The sequence below is a fragment of the Schistocerca serialis genome, chromosome 9, assembly GCF_023864345.2.
Source record: "Schistocerca serialis cubense isolate TAMUIC-IGC-003099 chromosome 9, iqSchSeri2.2, whole genome shotgun sequence".
NCBI lineage: Eukaryota > Metazoa > Arthropoda > Insecta > Orthoptera > Acrididae > Schistocerca > Schistocerca serialis.
Window position 1 is genome coordinate 113,269,327 of NC_064646.1, and position 18,812 is coordinate 113,288,138.

The following is an 18,812-nucleotide window of genomic DNA, read 5'->3' on the forward strand; positions in this document are numbered from 1 at the left end:
AGTTATTAGGACTTTTTCCCATTCCATTCAAGTATGGAGTGCAGGAATGATAACTTTTTAAATGTGTCTGTGTGCACTGTAAGTTCTTGTTCTCTTAGGGACGAACAAAAAATATTGATACATCAAAATATTGATATACTTTTATAATAATATCGATCACACCGCCAATATCTTAACTATTGATACATCAATTAATCAATCTTAAACACTGGAAATCAAAAATGGTACTTTTTATTGTTTCAAACCAAACAATGGAAACTCCAGATAGGAATATCAACAATGTAGGAAACGATAGATTGCTAATTGCCGTAAAGAAGGCATATCAAGTCGGAGACAGGAATGATTAAAAGACACTCACAGGTAGCTTCCGACCACAGCATTCTTCAGTAAAGAGACACACACACACACACACACACACACACACACACACACACACACACACACACACACACAAAAAAGCAAGCACACCTCATGCACACACAACCGCCAACTCAGCATCTCGGGCCAGAATGCAACATCAAATGGGATGCAAGCATCAATATGGAAGAGGTGGGGAAGTGGAAGGGATAGTAGCGTACAGGTGGGAAGAGAGACGAATGCTGTCTCATGGAGTGTGCAGGGACCAGACTCCAGGAGGTGCAGTGCCAGGAGGGTGTGGGGCAGGGAGGTGGGGAAAAAAGGAACACAAAATAAAAGGAGTGAGGAAAGACAGGTAGATGTATTGGCAGAGGGCTGCAAATAAACGGGGTAGGAGATGACAGGACACAGGGAGTGGAAACTGTTGGTGTGGAGGGTGTGGTGACAGTATGTTACTGTAGGATAATTACGGGAGTGGATAACTCCCATCTGCACAGTTCAGAAAAGCTGGTGATGGAGGGAAGGATCCAGATGGCTCAGGTAGTGAAGTAGCCATTGAAATCAAAAATGTTGTTCAGCTGCATGTTGTGGCACAGGAAGGTCTACTTTGTTCTTTGCTACAGTCTGGTGGTGGCTGTTCATCCTGGTGGACAGCTAGTTGGTAATCATACCAATATAAAAATCTGTGCAGCAGAGCTGGTAAATGACATGGTTGCTTTCACAGGTAGCCCGGACCCTGATGGGGTAGGATAAACCTGTGATAGGACTGGAATATGAAGTGCTGGGTCGGTGGATTGGGCAGGTTTTGCACCTGGATCTTCCACAGGGATATGATCATTGTGACAAGGGGTTGGGATTGGGAGTGGTATACGAGTGGACTAGGATGTTGTGGAGGTTGGGTGGGCAACAGAAACGACTTTAGGAGGAGTGGGAAGTATCTCGGGTAGAATGTCCCTCATTTCAGGGCACAATAATACATAATCAAAGTCCTGGTGAAGGATGTGGTTCACATTTTCCAGTCTGGCATGGTACTGAGTGATGAAGGGAACGCTCCTTTGTGGCTGTGTGTGTGTGTGTGTGTGTGTGTGTGTGTGTGTGTGTGTGTGTATGTGTGTGTGTGTGTGTTTTGTGTCTTTACTGGTGAAAGTTGTGGCCTAAAGCTAAATGTGCGTGTCTTTTAATCATGTCTGTCTGCAACTTTTTACTGTCTGTCTTTTCTTGACACATAGACACTATACTTCTCATCAACAGATTTCTTGCCCATTTCAGCTACTACTAATCTTTGCGATCTAACAGTAAATGTCTTACAATGGACTTAATTTAATTTCATATTCAGTACTACGAATGAACACCAGATTTGAACATGAATGTAATTGTACTGCATATTCATGAAAGTTTGTTATTTCAGGTTGTCATTTCTACCATTACAAATAATAGGTATGAGGTGCACATTGAACACATTGTGGCAGCACTGTATGAGAATGATGGAAATTACCAATCCCTGCTCCCAACTATGAGGCAGATTGTGCACTCTACTTACTCCCTGAGTGACTGGATCAAGAAAGGATAGAGGCACTCTAAATGTAATGTAGACTTGGCACAATAGTCACATACATTTCATCGAAAATGGACTTTTGCTGTCTGTAATGTTTATGGTAAGTACAATATTTCATGTGCAGAATGCATGTCAAAAGCGTTTCACTCCCGAACCTTCCCTCGTGTATGGATGGGGTAAAAATATTGATATTTAAAAATATCGATATTGTTGTCTTGAAAATATTGATATCGGTACAATATATATTGATATTTTTAAAAATCTGCCCTTCCCTGTGTCCACAATCACTATGGTAGCAAAACATAGGGGGTAAGTATATTCCTAGATTCCTCACTTACAGCTGGTTCCTCAAACTTTGTAAGTAGGCTTTCTCGGGATAGTTTGCATCCATTTCCAAGCAGTGGCGGGTACAGAAAAACATCAAGGAGGGGCTTTAAAGATATCTTAAGCTACCTTTACTTTTACCGTAATAAAAAATAATCAAGTCACATGCAAAGTTTAAGAAAGTTTTATTTAAACTGATTACACACATACACAATACAATCCCATCTTATGATATAAAAAAGTTAGGTATGGGAAACTATTGTTACGTTGTTAGTAAAAATATTGTTACCAGTCTCACAACAATATTTTTACTGACAAATTACTATGAAGTACTGTTATTAATACTTCACAATCAACTGATCACTCTCACTCTTGACTAATCTTCACATCTGCACTTACTACAACTACGACTTTTTACTTATTTATTCCTCAGTCTTAATATTTCTGCTTCTGAATGTAAACTAGCTTCCTATTCGGCGAATAGTCCGTATTTATAATGCTAGGTAATGAAGGTTCTCTGTACAGGAAAACAGTGGAATATTTGCAACTTTTCTTGAACAAATACCAGACAGAATAACATATCGAGATCACTAGAATGGCCACGACTTTCATTTGAGCAAAATTCTTGGATGGTTAGTGCAAGCGATTTGCAATACATCTCCTTTGTAGACTGACTACATCTCCCTACTATTCTACCAACGAACCAAAATTTGCCACACATTTCACCTAAGACTGAGCCAATGTGATTGTTCCATTTCATACCCCTACATGTTGTTACACCCCTGTACTTCTATTAGTTGACCGATTCCAGCTGAGACATTGTACTTCTACATCTGTCAATGACTCTCCATCCACGGTAACTTGCTGCATCATCGCGAATAAAAAATCCTCGATCCTGACACAAATTTTTCATTTGATACACCTTACAATTGCACTTTTGATAATAAACATACATATGGTACTGAGTCAAACACCCTCCCAACTGCCTTGATCCATGGCTTTCCAGGGTGCCATGTGAGATAAGTGCATGCTGAGTTTCACATGATCTATGTTTTCGGTACCCATGCTGGTTTGCATGGAGGAGATTGACCATTCTTTTTGATATACCTCATTCTCTTTAAGGGCAGAATATGTTCCAAGACTGTACAACAAGTGGACGTCAAGGATACAGCCAGTAGTTTTGAGGATCACTTCTGCTATCATGTGTGACCTGTTCTTTCTTACAACTACTGGGAACAGTTTTTTGTTCAAGGGATCTACAGTAAATTATAGTTTCAACAAAAATAAATCAGTATATGTCGAGCATGAAAATTGGTAGTGAACAAGTATCACAAACAAATGTGCATGGCTGCTTGTCAAGCAGGTAAACACATCTGGAGCATGACCGAACACCTTGGATACATAATCAAAGAATCAAATACAATCCCACCAGAGACCACTGGTACCAAATATTATTTACAGAAATGACCAGGAGTTCAAATTACACATACCACCAATGTTAAGGCAACCATGTCATTAATATGCAGATTAGATTAGATTAGATTAGTACTTGTTCCATAGATCATGAATACGACACTTCATAATGATGTGGAACATGTCAGGTTAATAAAAGGTGTCTATACAAGATATTATTATTATTATTATTATTATTTTTTTTGTGTGTGTGTGTGTGTGTGTGTGTGTGTGTGTGTGTGTGTGTGTGTGTGTGTGTGTGTGTGAAGGTTGGTAAATTACCCGCTTACTACATCCAAAAATTCATCTAATGAGTAGAAAGAGTTGCCATTAAGAAATTCTTTTAATTTCCTTTTAAATGCTATATGGCTATCTGTCAAGACTTTTGATTCTATTAGGTAAGTGACCAAAGACTTTTGTGGCAGCATAATTTACCCCCTTCTGAGCCAAAGTTAGATTTAACCTTGAGTAGTGAAGATGATCCTTTCTCCTAGTGCTGTAGCCATGTACACTGCTATTACTTTTGAATTCGTTCAGATTGTTAATAACAAATTTCATAAGTGAAAATATATATATATATATATATATATATATATATATATATATATATATATGGTCTTTAAATATAGTTATATGGTCTTTAAATATGTCTGCTTGTGTCTGTATATGTGTGGATGGATGTGTGTGTGTGTGTGTGTGTGCGCGAGTGTATACCCGTCCTTTTTTCCCCCTAAGGTAAGTCTTTCCGTTCCCGGGAAATTTTGTGTGTATGTTTGTGTTTGTTTGTGTGTCTGTCGACCTGCCAGCACTTTCATTTGGTAAGTCACATCATCTTTGTTTTTTTATATATATATATATATATATATATATATATATATATATATATATATATATATATATATCTGCTTGTGTCTGTATATGTGTGGATGGATATGTGTGTGTGTGCGAGTGTATACCCGTCCTTTTTTCCCCCTAAGGTAAGTCTTTCCGCTCCCGGGATTGGAATGACTCCTTACCCTCTCCCTTAAAACCCACATCCTTTTGTCTTTCCCTCTCCTTCCCTCTTTCCTGATGAGGCAACAGTTTGTTGCGAAAGCTTGAATTTTGTGTGTATGTTTGTGTTTGTTTGTGTGTCTATCGACCTGCCAGCACTTTCGTTCGGTAAGTCACATCATCTTTGTTTTTAGATACGTTTTTCCCACGTGAAGATTTCTAGCTCTTTAAATAAGTGTCTGCAGGATGATCTTGGATGAGCTCCAGCAATTATTCTGATTACACGCTTTTGTGCAATGAACACTCTTTTACTCAATGATGAGTTACCCCAGAATATGATGCCATACGAAAGCAGAGAATGAAAATAGGCGTGGTAAGCTAATTTACTCAGATGTATATCGCCAAAATTTGCAATGACCCTAATAGCATAAGTAGCTGAACTAAAACGTTTCAGCAGATCCTCAGTGTGTTTTTTCCAGTTCAACCCTTCATCAATGCATACACCTAGAAATTTTGAATATTGTACCTTAGCTACCGATTTCTGATCGAAGTCTATATTTATTAATGGGATCATTCCATTTACAGTGTGGAACTGTATATACTGTGTTTTGTCAAAGTTCAATGGGAGCCAATTTGCAGAGAACCACTTAATGATTTTCTGAAAAACATCGTTTACAATTTCACCAGTTAATTCTTGTCTGTCGGGTGTGATAGCTATACTTGTATCATCAGCAAAAAGTACCAGCTTTGCATCTTCGTGAATACAGAATGGCAAGTCATTAATATATATTAAGAACAGCAGAGGACCCAAGACCGAACCTTGCGGCACCCCATTCTAGATTGTTCCCCAGTTTGAGAAATCACCAGTTTTTTGCATATTATGTGAACTGTTCATTTCAACTTTCTGCACTCTTCCAGTTAGGTATGATTTTAACCATTTGAGCACTGTCCCATTCATACCACAGTACTTGAGCTTATCTGGAAGTATTCCATGATTTACACAATCAAAAGCCTTTGATAGATCACAAAAGATCCCAACGGATGACTTCCGGTTACTCAGAGCATTTAATATTTCATTAGTGAAAGTATATATAGCATTTTCCATTGAAAAACGCTTCGGGAAACCAAACTGACATTTTGTTAAAACTTTATTTTTACAAAGGTGTGAAGCTACTCTACAATACATTACTTATTCCAGAATTTTGGATAAGGCAGTCAGAAGAGAGCGGTATTTGTTGACATCAGACGTATCCCCTTTTTTATGCAGTGGTATAACAATGGCATACTTCAGTCTATCTGGGAAAATACCCAGCTTCAGATAGCTATAACATATGTGGCTAAGAATCCCACTTATTTCTTGGGAACAAGCTTTTATCATCCTGCTGGAAATGCCATCAATCCCATGTGAGCTTTTATTCTTGAGAGAGTTTATTATCTTCCTAATTTCAGATGGAGAGGTGGATGGAATTTTAATTGTATCAAATGGTGTGGGTAAGGCCTCTTCCATTAACTGCTTTACTTCTTCTAATGAACATTTAGATCCTATTTTCTCTACAATATTTAAAAAATGATTATTCAAAATGTTTTCGACTTCCAGCTTGTTGTTTATCCAGTTTCCATTCGTTTTGATGGTGATGCCGTCATCCTGTACTCTTGGTTGTCCTGTCTCCCTTATAATAATATTCCAAATTGTTTTGATTTTGCTATCAGAGGTATTAATCTCAGACATGATGCACATGCTTCTGGACTTTTTAATAACCTTTCTTAATGTAGCACAGTAATTTTTATAATATTTGGCTGTTTCTGGGTCATTACTCTTTCTTGTTGTTAGATACAGTTCCCTTTTGTGGTTACAAGATATTTTTATTCCTTTAGTAAGCCAAGGTTTTTTGCATGTCTTCTTACTATTAGATTTAACCACTTTCTTGGGGAAACAGTTTTCAAATTGTCTTACAAGTGTATCATGAAATAAGTTATATTTTAAATTAGCATCGGGTTCCTTGTACACCTCATCCCAGTCTAACTGCTGAAGATTTTCTCTGAAATTTCTAATTGTTGAGTCATTAATTGAACGCACAACTTTGGAGGGTAGTTTTGAATTACTGAATGGAGCTATGTCATATACTGTAACTAGCTGAGCATCATGATCAGAAAGCCCATTCTCAACAGGACAAGAATTTATGTTTTTATACCTATCTTGGTCTATAAAAGTGTTGTCTATCAATGTGCTGCTGTCCTTTACTACCCAAGTAGGAAAATTAATGACAGATGTCTAATTGAAAGAACCGAGCGAGACTTCCAGGTCATTCTTCCTATTACACTCTTTCAATGAATCAACATTGAAGTCCCCACAAATAATAATTTGCTTTCCCCTATCTGACAGATAGCACAACGAGGCATCCAAGTTTTCAGGAATAAATGAAAGTTTCCTGAAGGGGACCTATATACTGTAACAATTATAAAAAGAACCCTCCTTCAGTTTAAGTTGACAGGCACATGCTTCTATATGTTGCTCTCGACAAAACTTTTTTATATCTAAGCTTTCTACACAGTGATAACTTTTGACATATGTGGCAACTCCTCCTCCCACGTTATTCTCTCTACTCATATGTGAAGCTAGTTTATAACCACTGATATTTACCTTTTCCATATCAGACACAATGTGATGCTCAGACAGGCATAGTATATCTATTACAATATTAGATTCAATGTCATCTAAACAAACCAGGAGCTCATCTACTTTATTCCTCAATCCCAGAATATTTTGGTGAAAAATGGTAACATTATTTTGTACTTTACTTTTCTGAGAATCTACTTTTTTCTTCAATCCACCAATATCTTGGTTAAATATGGTAACATTATTATTTACTTTCTTGTTGTGAGAATTTTGTGAGTTTTGGACCTCTTTAGCACCTGCCTGCCTGAACTTCTCATTGGACACTGATATTAGCCTAAAAAAGAGGTACATCCATGAGTACTAGTGTCCCCCCTTATGGATTTCGCTAACAACCCTGCCAGTTTACCCTTCCCTTTCCTATTGATATGTAGGCCATGCCTTGTGAAATCCCCCCTATCAATAGCCTCGACAGGAACCAATCCAATGTCTGACAGAATGGCCGCCCTACGCAACTGATCCAATTCCATATTTACCCTCCTGACAGAGTGGTTCAACTGGGGCTCATCATGCCGCACGAAAGCACGCACCAGCCCAACATTGGTATGGGTCGTTGCTGATGCTATTTTCACCAGGTCACACTCAATGCTGTAGCCCTGATCCCTATCAACACTGTTTCCCACTCCACCCACTACCATCACATGATCCTGCTTTGTGAATCCCTTGCACAAGGAACCTATATCCTCTACCACCTGTCTAAGACTTGAACTTGGCTTGAAAAAGTTTGTGACCTGGTACCTGTCACCTAATTTTTCCTGCAAAATCTGGCCCACACCTCTTCCACATGGCTGCTACCTAGATACAGAACTTTCCTCTTACTTTCTACTTTTTTTGAAACAGTTGGTTTCCTAGTGAAATTCTGTTGCATCTTAACTACATCTACTTCTACTGGAGCCTCTTCCTTACTTAACTGTGGTAGCAAGGCAAATCTATTGGTTGTGCCAATTGGGAAACTGTCAGACACTGTCCTCTTTCTGTGGCCCCTGTTCCCAGCTACCACTTCCCACCGCTGTTTGCCCTCCTCCCCCCTTAACCTCTTCAGTTCCTCCCTCGCTCTGTCCAAATCAGCCTGAAGGGCTCTAATTTTCTCCTCCTGTTCAGCTATAATCCTATCTCTTCAGGAAACCCTGCAAGAGAATGGAAGAGTCTCATTTGCTTCCCCAATTCCCACACTGCTACAATTTCCCCAATGAAACCACCTGTCACAACAGCTGCACAAAACCCCTGAACTAACTTTCCTACTGCAGCTCACACACTTAGTATCCATGGTAGTTGAAACAGACACTATTAAAATTTTTGGTTCCAAAAAATGTCTAAAAATGTTATTTGCATCACATGCAATCTGCTCATTTAATATTGCTTCTTTTTTCCTCAACGGATTTATGTTTACTATGATCAATAGCCTACACCACCTTCATTTCCCATTAGACTAGATTTTCAGTATAGACCCAACTTTGCCCAAAGAGTCTCACTATTGTCAATTTCATGCTTTATCCAACTTTCTACAAATTGTATTACATGAGTTCCATGACGAACACTTCGAACTCTGGGACTTTGTTGCCAATTCTTTGGCAGTTAAGCATCTTGTCTGTGGGAACTATTTCTTTGTATTGCATTGTATTGTATTTACTGGACCTTCTCTCTACCAAAGCATCTTTTGCATAAGGCATTGAACAAGTCAAGTTATAAGTACACTTCTGAAAGTGATTTCTAGGCATACTTATTTAAAGTTGCAATAATACACTTTATACATTAAAATGTACTTGGATAGATAAAAATCTCCTCACCAAGTGGTGGCAGGAGAACAAGCACATGAAAAAAGGTTTTACTTATGCAAGCTTTCAGAGCCAGTGCCTCCTTCTTCTGGCAAGAGGGTTTGACAGGAATGAAGAAGGGAAAGGAACTGGAGAGGTTTAGGAGAATGGGTAGTTCGGAAAAGGTATCCAGGACCATGGGTTAGGGGAGACTTGCTGGACGGGAGGAGAAGGGAAGACTGATTGGGGTCTGCACCAGACACGTGCACCTACTGGTTCATCGTTGATAGAGATCCTATTAGGAGCACTGTAGCATTTTAGTGCAACTGGGTTTTTATTATTTATTACAAGCAGATTATGCTGTGCCCAGTTGCTAAGTTGTTTTGTGACAGTGCTTACTGATTGCTGTAACTGTTCACTGCTGTCTCCTTTTAGTAGAGTTGTCATCTGCAAATATGACTGTTTTATGTGCATCCACATTTGAGATTATTCCCATACAGAAGGAACAGAAGGGGTCTCGTTACAGATCCTTGGCGTACACCACATTTAATTTGTTAGTAGTCTGGTAAGTGTTCAGATACAGTTTTTCAGTGGATATTTGTGTGTTTTATGCACACAGCCTCCTTACAACAGCTCAGGAAGGAACTAATACAGTTGTTGGGCAAACCTCAAATATCATACAATGCTTTCACATGCATACATCTTTCACTAATATGAGTACTTTAGGTTCTCCTACTGGTATCATTATTTTGACTGAATGGAGAATCGCTTTAAAAATAAAAAAATAATAAAAATAAAAATCCTGTGCGCACTCCACACATAATCAATTAATTTTAAATGGTGTTTGTGGACCTTGTAATTCTGACATAAAGTTACACAGGAAGAATGGGATAATATTGCAAATCAATAACAGTACGGCACAACTGCTGTACTGGTCACAAAAGACGAAGCCACCAGCTGATAAACCAATGACTGAGTGTTTCAGGTAGAACTCATCCTCAGATTGTCGTGAACATCTTGGCGATCACTTTTATAATGACAGTATATAAATAAACAAAGCTGCCATGCTGCTGTCTTGATAATTTTATTAGATTCATTTCAGATTATGTATGCACATCAACAACAGCATTTTAATAACAATTATACATACGATATCCTACAGTATTAATTAATGGTAGCTGTTACTGTCTGTTGATGTATATTTTGTATTGCTCCACAACTCTCAATGTTTCCCTTCAGAATATTAGTACAGAATACGTCGGAAGAACATGGGCAGTTATTAAATATTCATGACATCCCATATGACTCGTACAACTGTTTCATACATTTCAAATTATGAAAAAGTTTTAAATAATCCAAAATTATGCATACCCTGATACTTGTCCATAAGTACATTCCCCACTTCTCTTAAGCAATCTACTCTTGCATGTAGCAATGGGACATCAGTTTCCTTATCACCACGAAGTATGTGCCGTAGTTGATCCAGGGTCACATTGGAACAAAATTTTGCATCAGTCATGGGCACTCCTTCCTGCAAATCCATAATCAGAAATTCACTTGGGGCTGCAGGAACGTAGCCATTGCTTGTTATTGCAATAAACTTTTTGTTGTGTAGTCTATTCTCACTGACGTACCGAAATTGCTCTGTTTACAGCTGCACAAAGGGCAAAATATCCTGTGTATGTTTTTCCTCGCCAAGTTACTTCCCATTTCTTTGCACAGCCCTCTGGATACCAAAAGGAAAAATTTAAAGTATCCACAAGAAACAACCAAGGTACAGCTGATTCATTATCAGAACTAGGGTGCAACTCATTCTGTGAGAAATTTTGAATAGCAAGCTTCCCACACTTCAGAGCCCGAAACACCTAAAACGAGTTGTTCATGAAATGATATGAATGTGTAGGTTAAGTTACGGGCAAATTATCGTATAAAACTCACTTCCTCTGACAAGAGTTTTATACCACCATCTACAATTGAAACGTGAGCTGCCCGCTTTGCAATAAGTTCCGCCGATAATTTAGGAGATAATATTCCGATAAAGTTCTCCATCGATTACAATTCTGTTTCGAACAAAAAATACTAAAAATACGCAAAGTAAAGATTATCAGCTACGGATGGCAAGCAGGATTAAGGGTTTTATCCTGTGAGTCGCACACACTGTGGACTATTCACTCTCCTAAACAGGTTGCAGCAGCAAATATTAATTTCATCGCACTTTCACTTATTTGTGAACATAATAAAACTGTTCTAAATCAACCAAAAATCCCAAACACGTCTGTCAACACCTTCACGCAAACATATACAACACAATCAATCCAAACACTTTAAGGTAAATATTCGCGGCGCGTCTCTGATCAGAGACGTAACACGTGGTAGTAGGGAAGGTTGGAACCCTGCAAAAGTGATGTTGAATGTTGTGGTAGGAATGTCGTGTGCTTTTGTAGTGTGTTAAGACACCTGTCAACATAGAAATGGGTTGAGTACCGCATGTGTTTTATCTGTGCGCGTGTGGTGGCGTGAAACTTTCACAACGTTGTAAAACTTGATAATTGCTGATAGAGAATAGTGTTAATCTTTAAAGAGATTCAAGCACATTGACGCTAGGCGAACAAATTCTCCAATTTCTGCTACACATAGCGACAAATTTGCGATTGTTTCGGCTTCAGCCTGGCGTATAAACAGTGTAATATGAGACACTATATATTAGTGTAAACATCATGGTGAAAGAATACCCTCGTTTTACTCGTGCCGTTAGGGCTTTTGCCAGTTTAGATCGCCCTAACCCACCAGAAGGCTCGACCCTCGAAGAACGACTGCAATGGGACGCCCAGAAAGCAAAAGAGTAAGCATAAATTATGTTAAGATTTCGTTGTTATTGTCATATCCCGCACGGTGTAAAATATGCAGCTCTTTATATAAATGTCACATTGATGCGATAACACATTAGTGACGAGGTAGTCAGTCACACAGTAGTAATGAATCCAGCAATTGCGTAGTGCATTCAGCTAAATATTAGCGCTAGTAACTAAAAAAAACTAATTAGTCATAAGGGTTCAACATTACTGTAGTATTATTTTCGATTTTGAAATTATGTTATTCACATTTGTGATAACGTTTTACCGCTGAGCAAATAAATTCATTTGTTAAAAATTTTCTGTGTAGAAAATTTCTGTCAAGCAAACATAATTGCTCTGCACTTATATGTTAATCCAGAATGAAAAAAATGAATTAAGAAGGGCAGTTCAATATACTTGGAAAACCAGTAAAGCTACATGGTTGCACTGAACAACAATATTGCAATCACATTTTGGGATATTTGAACAATGTTTAAAATTTTCTTTGTATCTGCAGAACTGAGTATCATTGCGTCCTCAGTAGTCTCCTTCTCTTCAGTATCTGTGCAAAAGATTCAAATAAAGAAAACTTATCTCCAGACACATAGAAAGATATGGTTGGGGAAAAATGTATGATAGTTAAACATTGTTGATTGCTGTTTCCGAACTGATAGGAAAAATGGTTACTTTCACGATAGTGACAATTGTATCAACTTTTTAAGTGAAAACACAAGCAGTACTGTCTTTCCTTCATGGCTACAATAGTTACTTGTTGCATAAAGTATTCAGCATAGCCTTTGCCTCTGTTCAACTATGTGTGTATCAGTATTAGTCATTGTAAAGGAGGGAGAAAATTGTAAACATATAGTAATAGAACTTCATATCACAACTAAAGTATAATCTGGAATCTCCCATTTGAAGTACAGTGTTCTAAATGCTCAGCTATTCCACCAGCCGAATTTGGATAAGTCTCAATTATTCATCAATTCACAGACTATTTTGCAGCAATATTAGACAACTTTTTTTAGTACAACAAAACCAAAATTAAAAGTTAACAAACATACAGGCTTATAACTTTTTTATGTATCTACAGAGCACTAATCATCCCAATAGAAAACATTGTATGCAGAAACCCTGCTAACTCATCCAAAACAAACAAGTAGTAATCGATGTGGACCCTAAGTGCTGTAAATGACATTCATAAATCGATACACAAACTAAGCAATTCCAAAGCAGAATACTATTTTGCACTCAGTAATTCCATCATAAAGTGTATTACAAAGGAAATAAAAATGCCACTTCTTTCACTGTTTAACAGAGTACTAGGTGAAGGAATTTTCCCAGAGTGTCTGAAGCTCACAGCTACATTAACTAACTATAAAAGGAGGTGATGAAAACCTCCCAAATAACCACAGACCAATTTCAATAGGCCTAGTAATAATCGTAGCCAAGATAATAGAAATTATATGTTTAAACAGATATACAGTTATTTTGGAAGCAACAAAATTTTAAATGTGCAAGAGTTTGGATTCAGGTCTCTTCCAACAACCGTAAAAACAGTCAAAGCTTTGAATGTCAAATCAAACACCTTTCAGCTGTCTAATTTCCAAATAGTTATTTCATTGGGCTACCAGTTTTGGCAATATATTATGCCATCTTTAGGCCCCCTGCCCGATGTTTAGTAAGATTCCAACCTTGGTTCTGGTTAAAATAGGGGCCAGCATTCAAAGACTGGTATCTGCACATTTCTGCTTAATACAGCAATCACTTCAAATATCATCTGCTGGCTGTTCAAACTGAAACAGTCAAAGATGAAAATCATCTACCAACTGTTTGATAAATATTCAGCAGATGATGGTTGAAGTGATCGCTGTAGCAAGCAGAAATATACAGGTACCAGTCTTTGAATGCTGGCCCCCATTTTGACTGGAACTGAGGTTGGAACCTTCCTACACATTGGTCAGGGGACCTAAAGATGAGATCGCCGAAACTGGTAGCCCAATGAAGCAAGAGTTTGGAAATCAGGCAGCTGAAAGGGGTTTGATTTGACATTCGATACAAACAGCAGAGGTCGCACAACCATCTGCGAAAAGATGGTCTTACAGAATTCAAGCTTTGATTAATAATGTTTATGAAGGTTATGAAAAAAGGACATCTGTGTCTGGAACACATTTTTTAATGAGGTAACACAGCATTTGACTCTGTGTCATGTGACATATTCATCAGAAAGTTAAAATATTATGGCGTAGAAAGTAAACCACTCAGTGTATTCAAATCTTATTTAAGCAAAAGTTTACAACTTGTGTATGCAAACAAGCGGAGATCACCAATGCTCCCAATAAGAACAAGGATACCGCAAGGCTCTGTTCGTGGGCCTTTGCTGTTTATTGTTGAAATTAATTACTTTTAAAATTGCATACCATGGAAGAATATACTGCGTGCTGATAACATGGCATCAGTAATGACAGTTGAAAATTTACAAAGCGCACTAACAATGGAGAAATGGTGCAAATGACTAAATCACTGGTGTCATGTCAATAAGCCAAACAGAAACAGAAGAAATATTTTAAAGCTAAAGGTAACCAAAAATGAAAATAAAACAGTAAAACTACTTGGACTATTCATAGACAAAAACTCTCTTGGTAAGAATGCACACATTATCTGCGCAGGAAACTAGCTCGTGTGCTTTTGTTGTTGTATAAATTAAGAAACAATATGAGAGCAGTTTTTGCCACAGTCGTATTTTGTTTTCTTCCATTCAGGTGGCAAAAGAAGACAATAAGACGTTTAGCAGGATTGCCACCCAAAGAGCCCTGCAGAAATCACTTTAAATGTCTTGGCATAATGATATTACCTAATCTGTGTATATAAAACAGTTGGATAATATGCCAGAGAAGATCTGGAAAAATGCAACACGAGATGTGATGTGCATGTTCACAACAACAGAAATAGTCACTTATTGGATTTGCGTTCGTCAAGACTTGCTATAGACCATAATAGCTAGAAATATTTGAGTCTAAAATTTTTCAATAAGCTACCATACTCAGCTCGTACAGTACCACTAGATAAATACAATAGCGCTTTACCAACTTGGCTTAAATACGGTGAATTCTATCCAATTAAAGAATTCCTACAAACTAATCATTATAGTATGTGTTTTTCCTGAGTGATAAAGAAAATCTTTTAGTTCTTAAGTAAGCTAGTTATTTTCTGTGTTTTTTTTTTTTTAATATGTAATTGATTATTGTATAAAACTTGACACCACTGTGAACTTTGATGAAGCCGACTGTATGAAAAATACTGAAACGCAAATAAAAATGTTCTGTTTTATTTTATTCATGAAAATATTGGGGCTGAAGTAGGAATATTCCTTGATGCCCCACAAATTTGCATTTTTTCAACTGAAATTGACTGAGGAAAAAAAGTGTTGCATTACGTATTGAACACCCTTCGTATATTTTGAAAGCATCAGTTCTTTTCTCTAGACACTGTTTGATTTCCATCAGGATTTCATCGTGGATTTTGCAGTGTTTGATTTTTACTAATTGTAGTAGCTTTTGATGTTTGCCAGTTTTTAGGTCTGTGGTCTGATTGTAATGAAGCGTGCTGATGATATGTAAATCATGTTGGTCAGTACCAGTTGACCTCAAAATCTCGATCATCTTTTTATGTCCCATACAATCAAAGTTTGTTTTTTAGTTGATGAGACAAGTGTACACATAGACATTCATATCTCTGCACTAGTACACTTAAAGATAAATGTTTCATAAGTTCCACTGCTATTTTAGTTGCCAGTTGCCAAACTGATTCACGTCCATTTGGGATTTCTAAATCCATGTGTGTGTGATGTACAGCCACATTTTGAGTAGGAGGGACATCAGCTAATCATTCGATAGCCAACACACTGTGAGGAGTTGGCAGTGGTATAAAAGTTGACCTCAGCCAGTCATAAGGTAGTTTTCCTGATGCATAGATAATGCTGAAAAATAATGTTGGGAGGCTGAATTGACTCCTGTTCAGCTAAAATGTTAATACCTTTAGCATAAAATCCATCAGGACCAGTGGCATTACTGTTCTTCTACAGTTTAATTGCATGTACTACTTCACTCTTTGTGATTTCAGGATTGACTTCATTGATGATTCTTGCATCTGGTGGAGGCAGGTCATCTCTACCATCTTTGAAAAGGACTTCAGTATATTCCTTCCATCTTTTGGGTTTTCCCTCGACTCCTGTGACAATTTCATTATTCACATTCCTCAGTATTTGTCTGCATTGTTTCCTTTGTAGGCCACTTGAATCTTCATCTTCTTTTATAAATTAAACTGGTTGTGTTTTTTCTGAAGTATCTCAATTTCTTTACATTTTTCAGACATTATGATTCCCTCTCATTTCTGCGTTTTCTGTATATGTTTTTGTGTAGGTTTTTGTATCTTATGGAATCTTTGGTTTTATATTGCCTTCTTTCATTCATAGGCTCCAGGATTTCATCAGTCACCAGTTCTACCTTTTGTTGTTGGTGCTACATCCAATGCAACTTTTCTGGACTAGGTTATGGTATCTTTTACAATGTTGGTGTTGCATCCAATGCAACTTTTCTGGGCTAGGTTATAGTATCTTTTACAGAGCTCCAAGTAGATTCAACTTCTGTTGGCTGTCTCTCTTCGGTTGATTTCATCTTTTCCTCTTGAGCAACACCAACATTAGCTCTCACTTCAGAATTTGCTAATTTTCTTATATCTATGGATGTTGATATGTTAAGCACCTTGTAGCATTGCTAAGGCATTACATTTTACAGTCCAATTCTACTGGCTTGTGGTCACTGTAGACATTCAGCACCAGGGTGGTTTTTAACGGATTTCGCATTTTTCTTAGCTCGTTTCACCAGAATAAAATCAGTCTAATTTCTGATGGCCTTTTCTTCACTGTCAGTGGGCGACATCCATGTGTGTAGCCTGCTGGGATGAAGTCTGAAGAAGACCGTAGCTCCCTACGCCATTATCTTCTCCACCAGAGCCCATTGTGAGTTAAACCACTCATGACCAGTGTAATCTCTCATTTCTTGTGAGTTTCATTGCTTCATCCAAGGCGTCATAGATAGATTTGTCTCATCATCATCATCATCATCTTTATATGCTGTTTGTGCATGAACCCAAATAATGTTCACAGCACATTGTGATGTTTGCAAATTATATTGTGTGTGTTGTTTGCTAGAAATTCCTCAATGTATTCACAAAGTTGTCTGATGTCCCTAAAGCTCTTATTTTGTTAATTATGTAGAGACTCTTTCTATCTAGAGACTGATGATAGCAAAGTAACTTGGGAATCTCATTTATGTCCGTGTGTTGTAGAAACTTAGAACATACTGAGCTCTAAAATAATGAGGTGTCTCAAATAGAAGGACTTCCTCCATGCCAGCCAGCATGGATTCTGTAACAAAACCCAACATGCACCCTTCTTGCACATCATCATGGAAGCTGCGGATCAAAGCACTCAGGTGGTGCACTCTCTCTTCTCATGTGAAAAAATCTTAGCTGTGTACCACACCATCTGTTGTTAGCAAAAGTGCAAATATATTGGTTGCTAAACAAAATTTGTTACTGGGTTGAGGCGTTCTTGGTAGGGAGAAATCAGCCTATTATCTTGGGTGGACAATCAACAGATGTAGGAAAAACTATAAGCATACCTCAGGAAAGGGTGTTGGGATCCTTGTTGTTTCCATTGTTTGTAAACGATTGCATAGGCTCATAGAAAAGGCAAGTGACAGGTTTCTGTTAATTAGCAGGATACTGGGAAAATACAGTCAGTGTGCAAAGGAAACAGCTTACAAATCACTTGTATAAACCATCTTAAAAATACTGCTCAAATGTATGGGACCTAGTAAAGATAGGACTAACAGAGGATTTTTCAACAAATAAAATGAACAGCAGAACAAGTGGCCACTGGTTTGGCTCATTGGAGAGCATCATAGAGATGATGCTGAAAAACATGAATAAGCAGAAGCTCGAAGATAGAGATGCCAATCATCCTGTGAAAGCCTCCATACAAAGTTACAGCCGGCCGAGCGGTTCTAGGCGCTACAGTCTGGAACTGTGCGACCGCTACGGTCGCAGATTCGAATCCTGCCTCGGGCGTGGATGTGTGTGATGTCCTTAGGTTAGTTAGGTTTAAGTAGTTCTAAGTTCTAGGGGACTGATGACCTCAGACGTTAAGTCCCCAAGTGCTCAGAGCTATTGGAACCATCAAAGTTACAATAACAGGCATGAAGAATCTAAATGTAGTCTTCAGCTCACTACATATCACTCCTGTACCCACTCTAAAGGGGAAGAAAACCAAACATGTAGTATAGTAGTAAGTTCTGTCTGACGTGCTCTTCAGTGGTTTACAAAGTATGTGTGTAGATGTAGGAAAAGAATCCTGAAAGGTACTCCCCATTATTATGTCATGCTCATTCCACGTTTTTTTTTTTTTTTTTTTTTTTTTTTTTTACATAAAACCATTAAGGAACTTTGTACTTTCTACTTCTTAAAACAACTAATTACCTTATCCCAAATTCCATAATGCTCCAATTTACCTCTAAATGTATGCTTCCTTTAATAGGCGTTTAAGCTGGGCAGACATCCGTGCAAATCTGGAGACACTGAATGGCTCAAAACCAGGTGTTGTGAAGCTTTTAAATCATCTGCGTTCGTTGGCTTTGGACATGACTGGTATGTATTTTTTTTTATGATCAGTGGTGGCCTATTGGCCTATTTCTTAATGAAACCTAAAATTTGTTGTGGCATCTTGTAAGTTTCCAGATATTCATTTGGTTTATGTGCAAAAATTTTATTACTTTGCTGGTGGTAATAGGTTATGGAATGAGTAGAAC

At 37.8% G+C, this 18,812-nt stretch overlaps 2 protein-coding genes across 3 annotated transcripts in view; one reads left to right on the top strand and one right to left on the bottom strand.

Annotated features, from left to right (window-relative positions):
• The window catches only part of LOC126418715 (queuosine salvage protein), a 46,763-nt gene extending 35,313 nt beyond the window's left edge, over positions 1-11,450 (bottom strand). Inside the window, exons 1-3 of one of the 2 annotated variants that reach the window (XR_007575889.1) lie at positions 11,048-11,450; positions 10,744-10,974; positions 10,481-10,640 (exon numbers count right to left, since the gene is read on the bottom strand). Coding sequence is in view for 1 of the 2 variants with exons in the window: in XM_050085619.1 (XP_049941576.1) it covers positions 10,481-10,640; positions 10,744-10,974; positions 11,048-11,158 (502 nt within the window). In the remaining variant the exon portion in view is untranslated. The remainder of the gene's footprint in view (positions 1-10,480; positions 10,641-10,743; positions 10,975-11,047) is intronic. The other variant, XM_050085619.1, reaches the window with a different exon arrangement.
• Positions 11,451-11,566: 116 nt separating this feature from the next.
• LOC126418509 (activating signal cointegrator 1 complex subunit 3) overlaps positions 11,567-18,812 on the top strand; it is a 238,365-nt gene continuing 231,119 nt past the window's right edge. The window contains exons 1-2 of the mRNA XM_050085303.1: positions 11,567-11,951; positions 18,542-18,651. Of these exons, the coding sequence (XP_049941260.1) occupies positions 11,827-11,951; positions 18,542-18,651 (235 nt within the window). The 5' untranslated portion in view covers positions 11,567-11,826. The remainder of the gene's footprint in view (positions 11,952-18,541; positions 18,652-18,812) is intronic.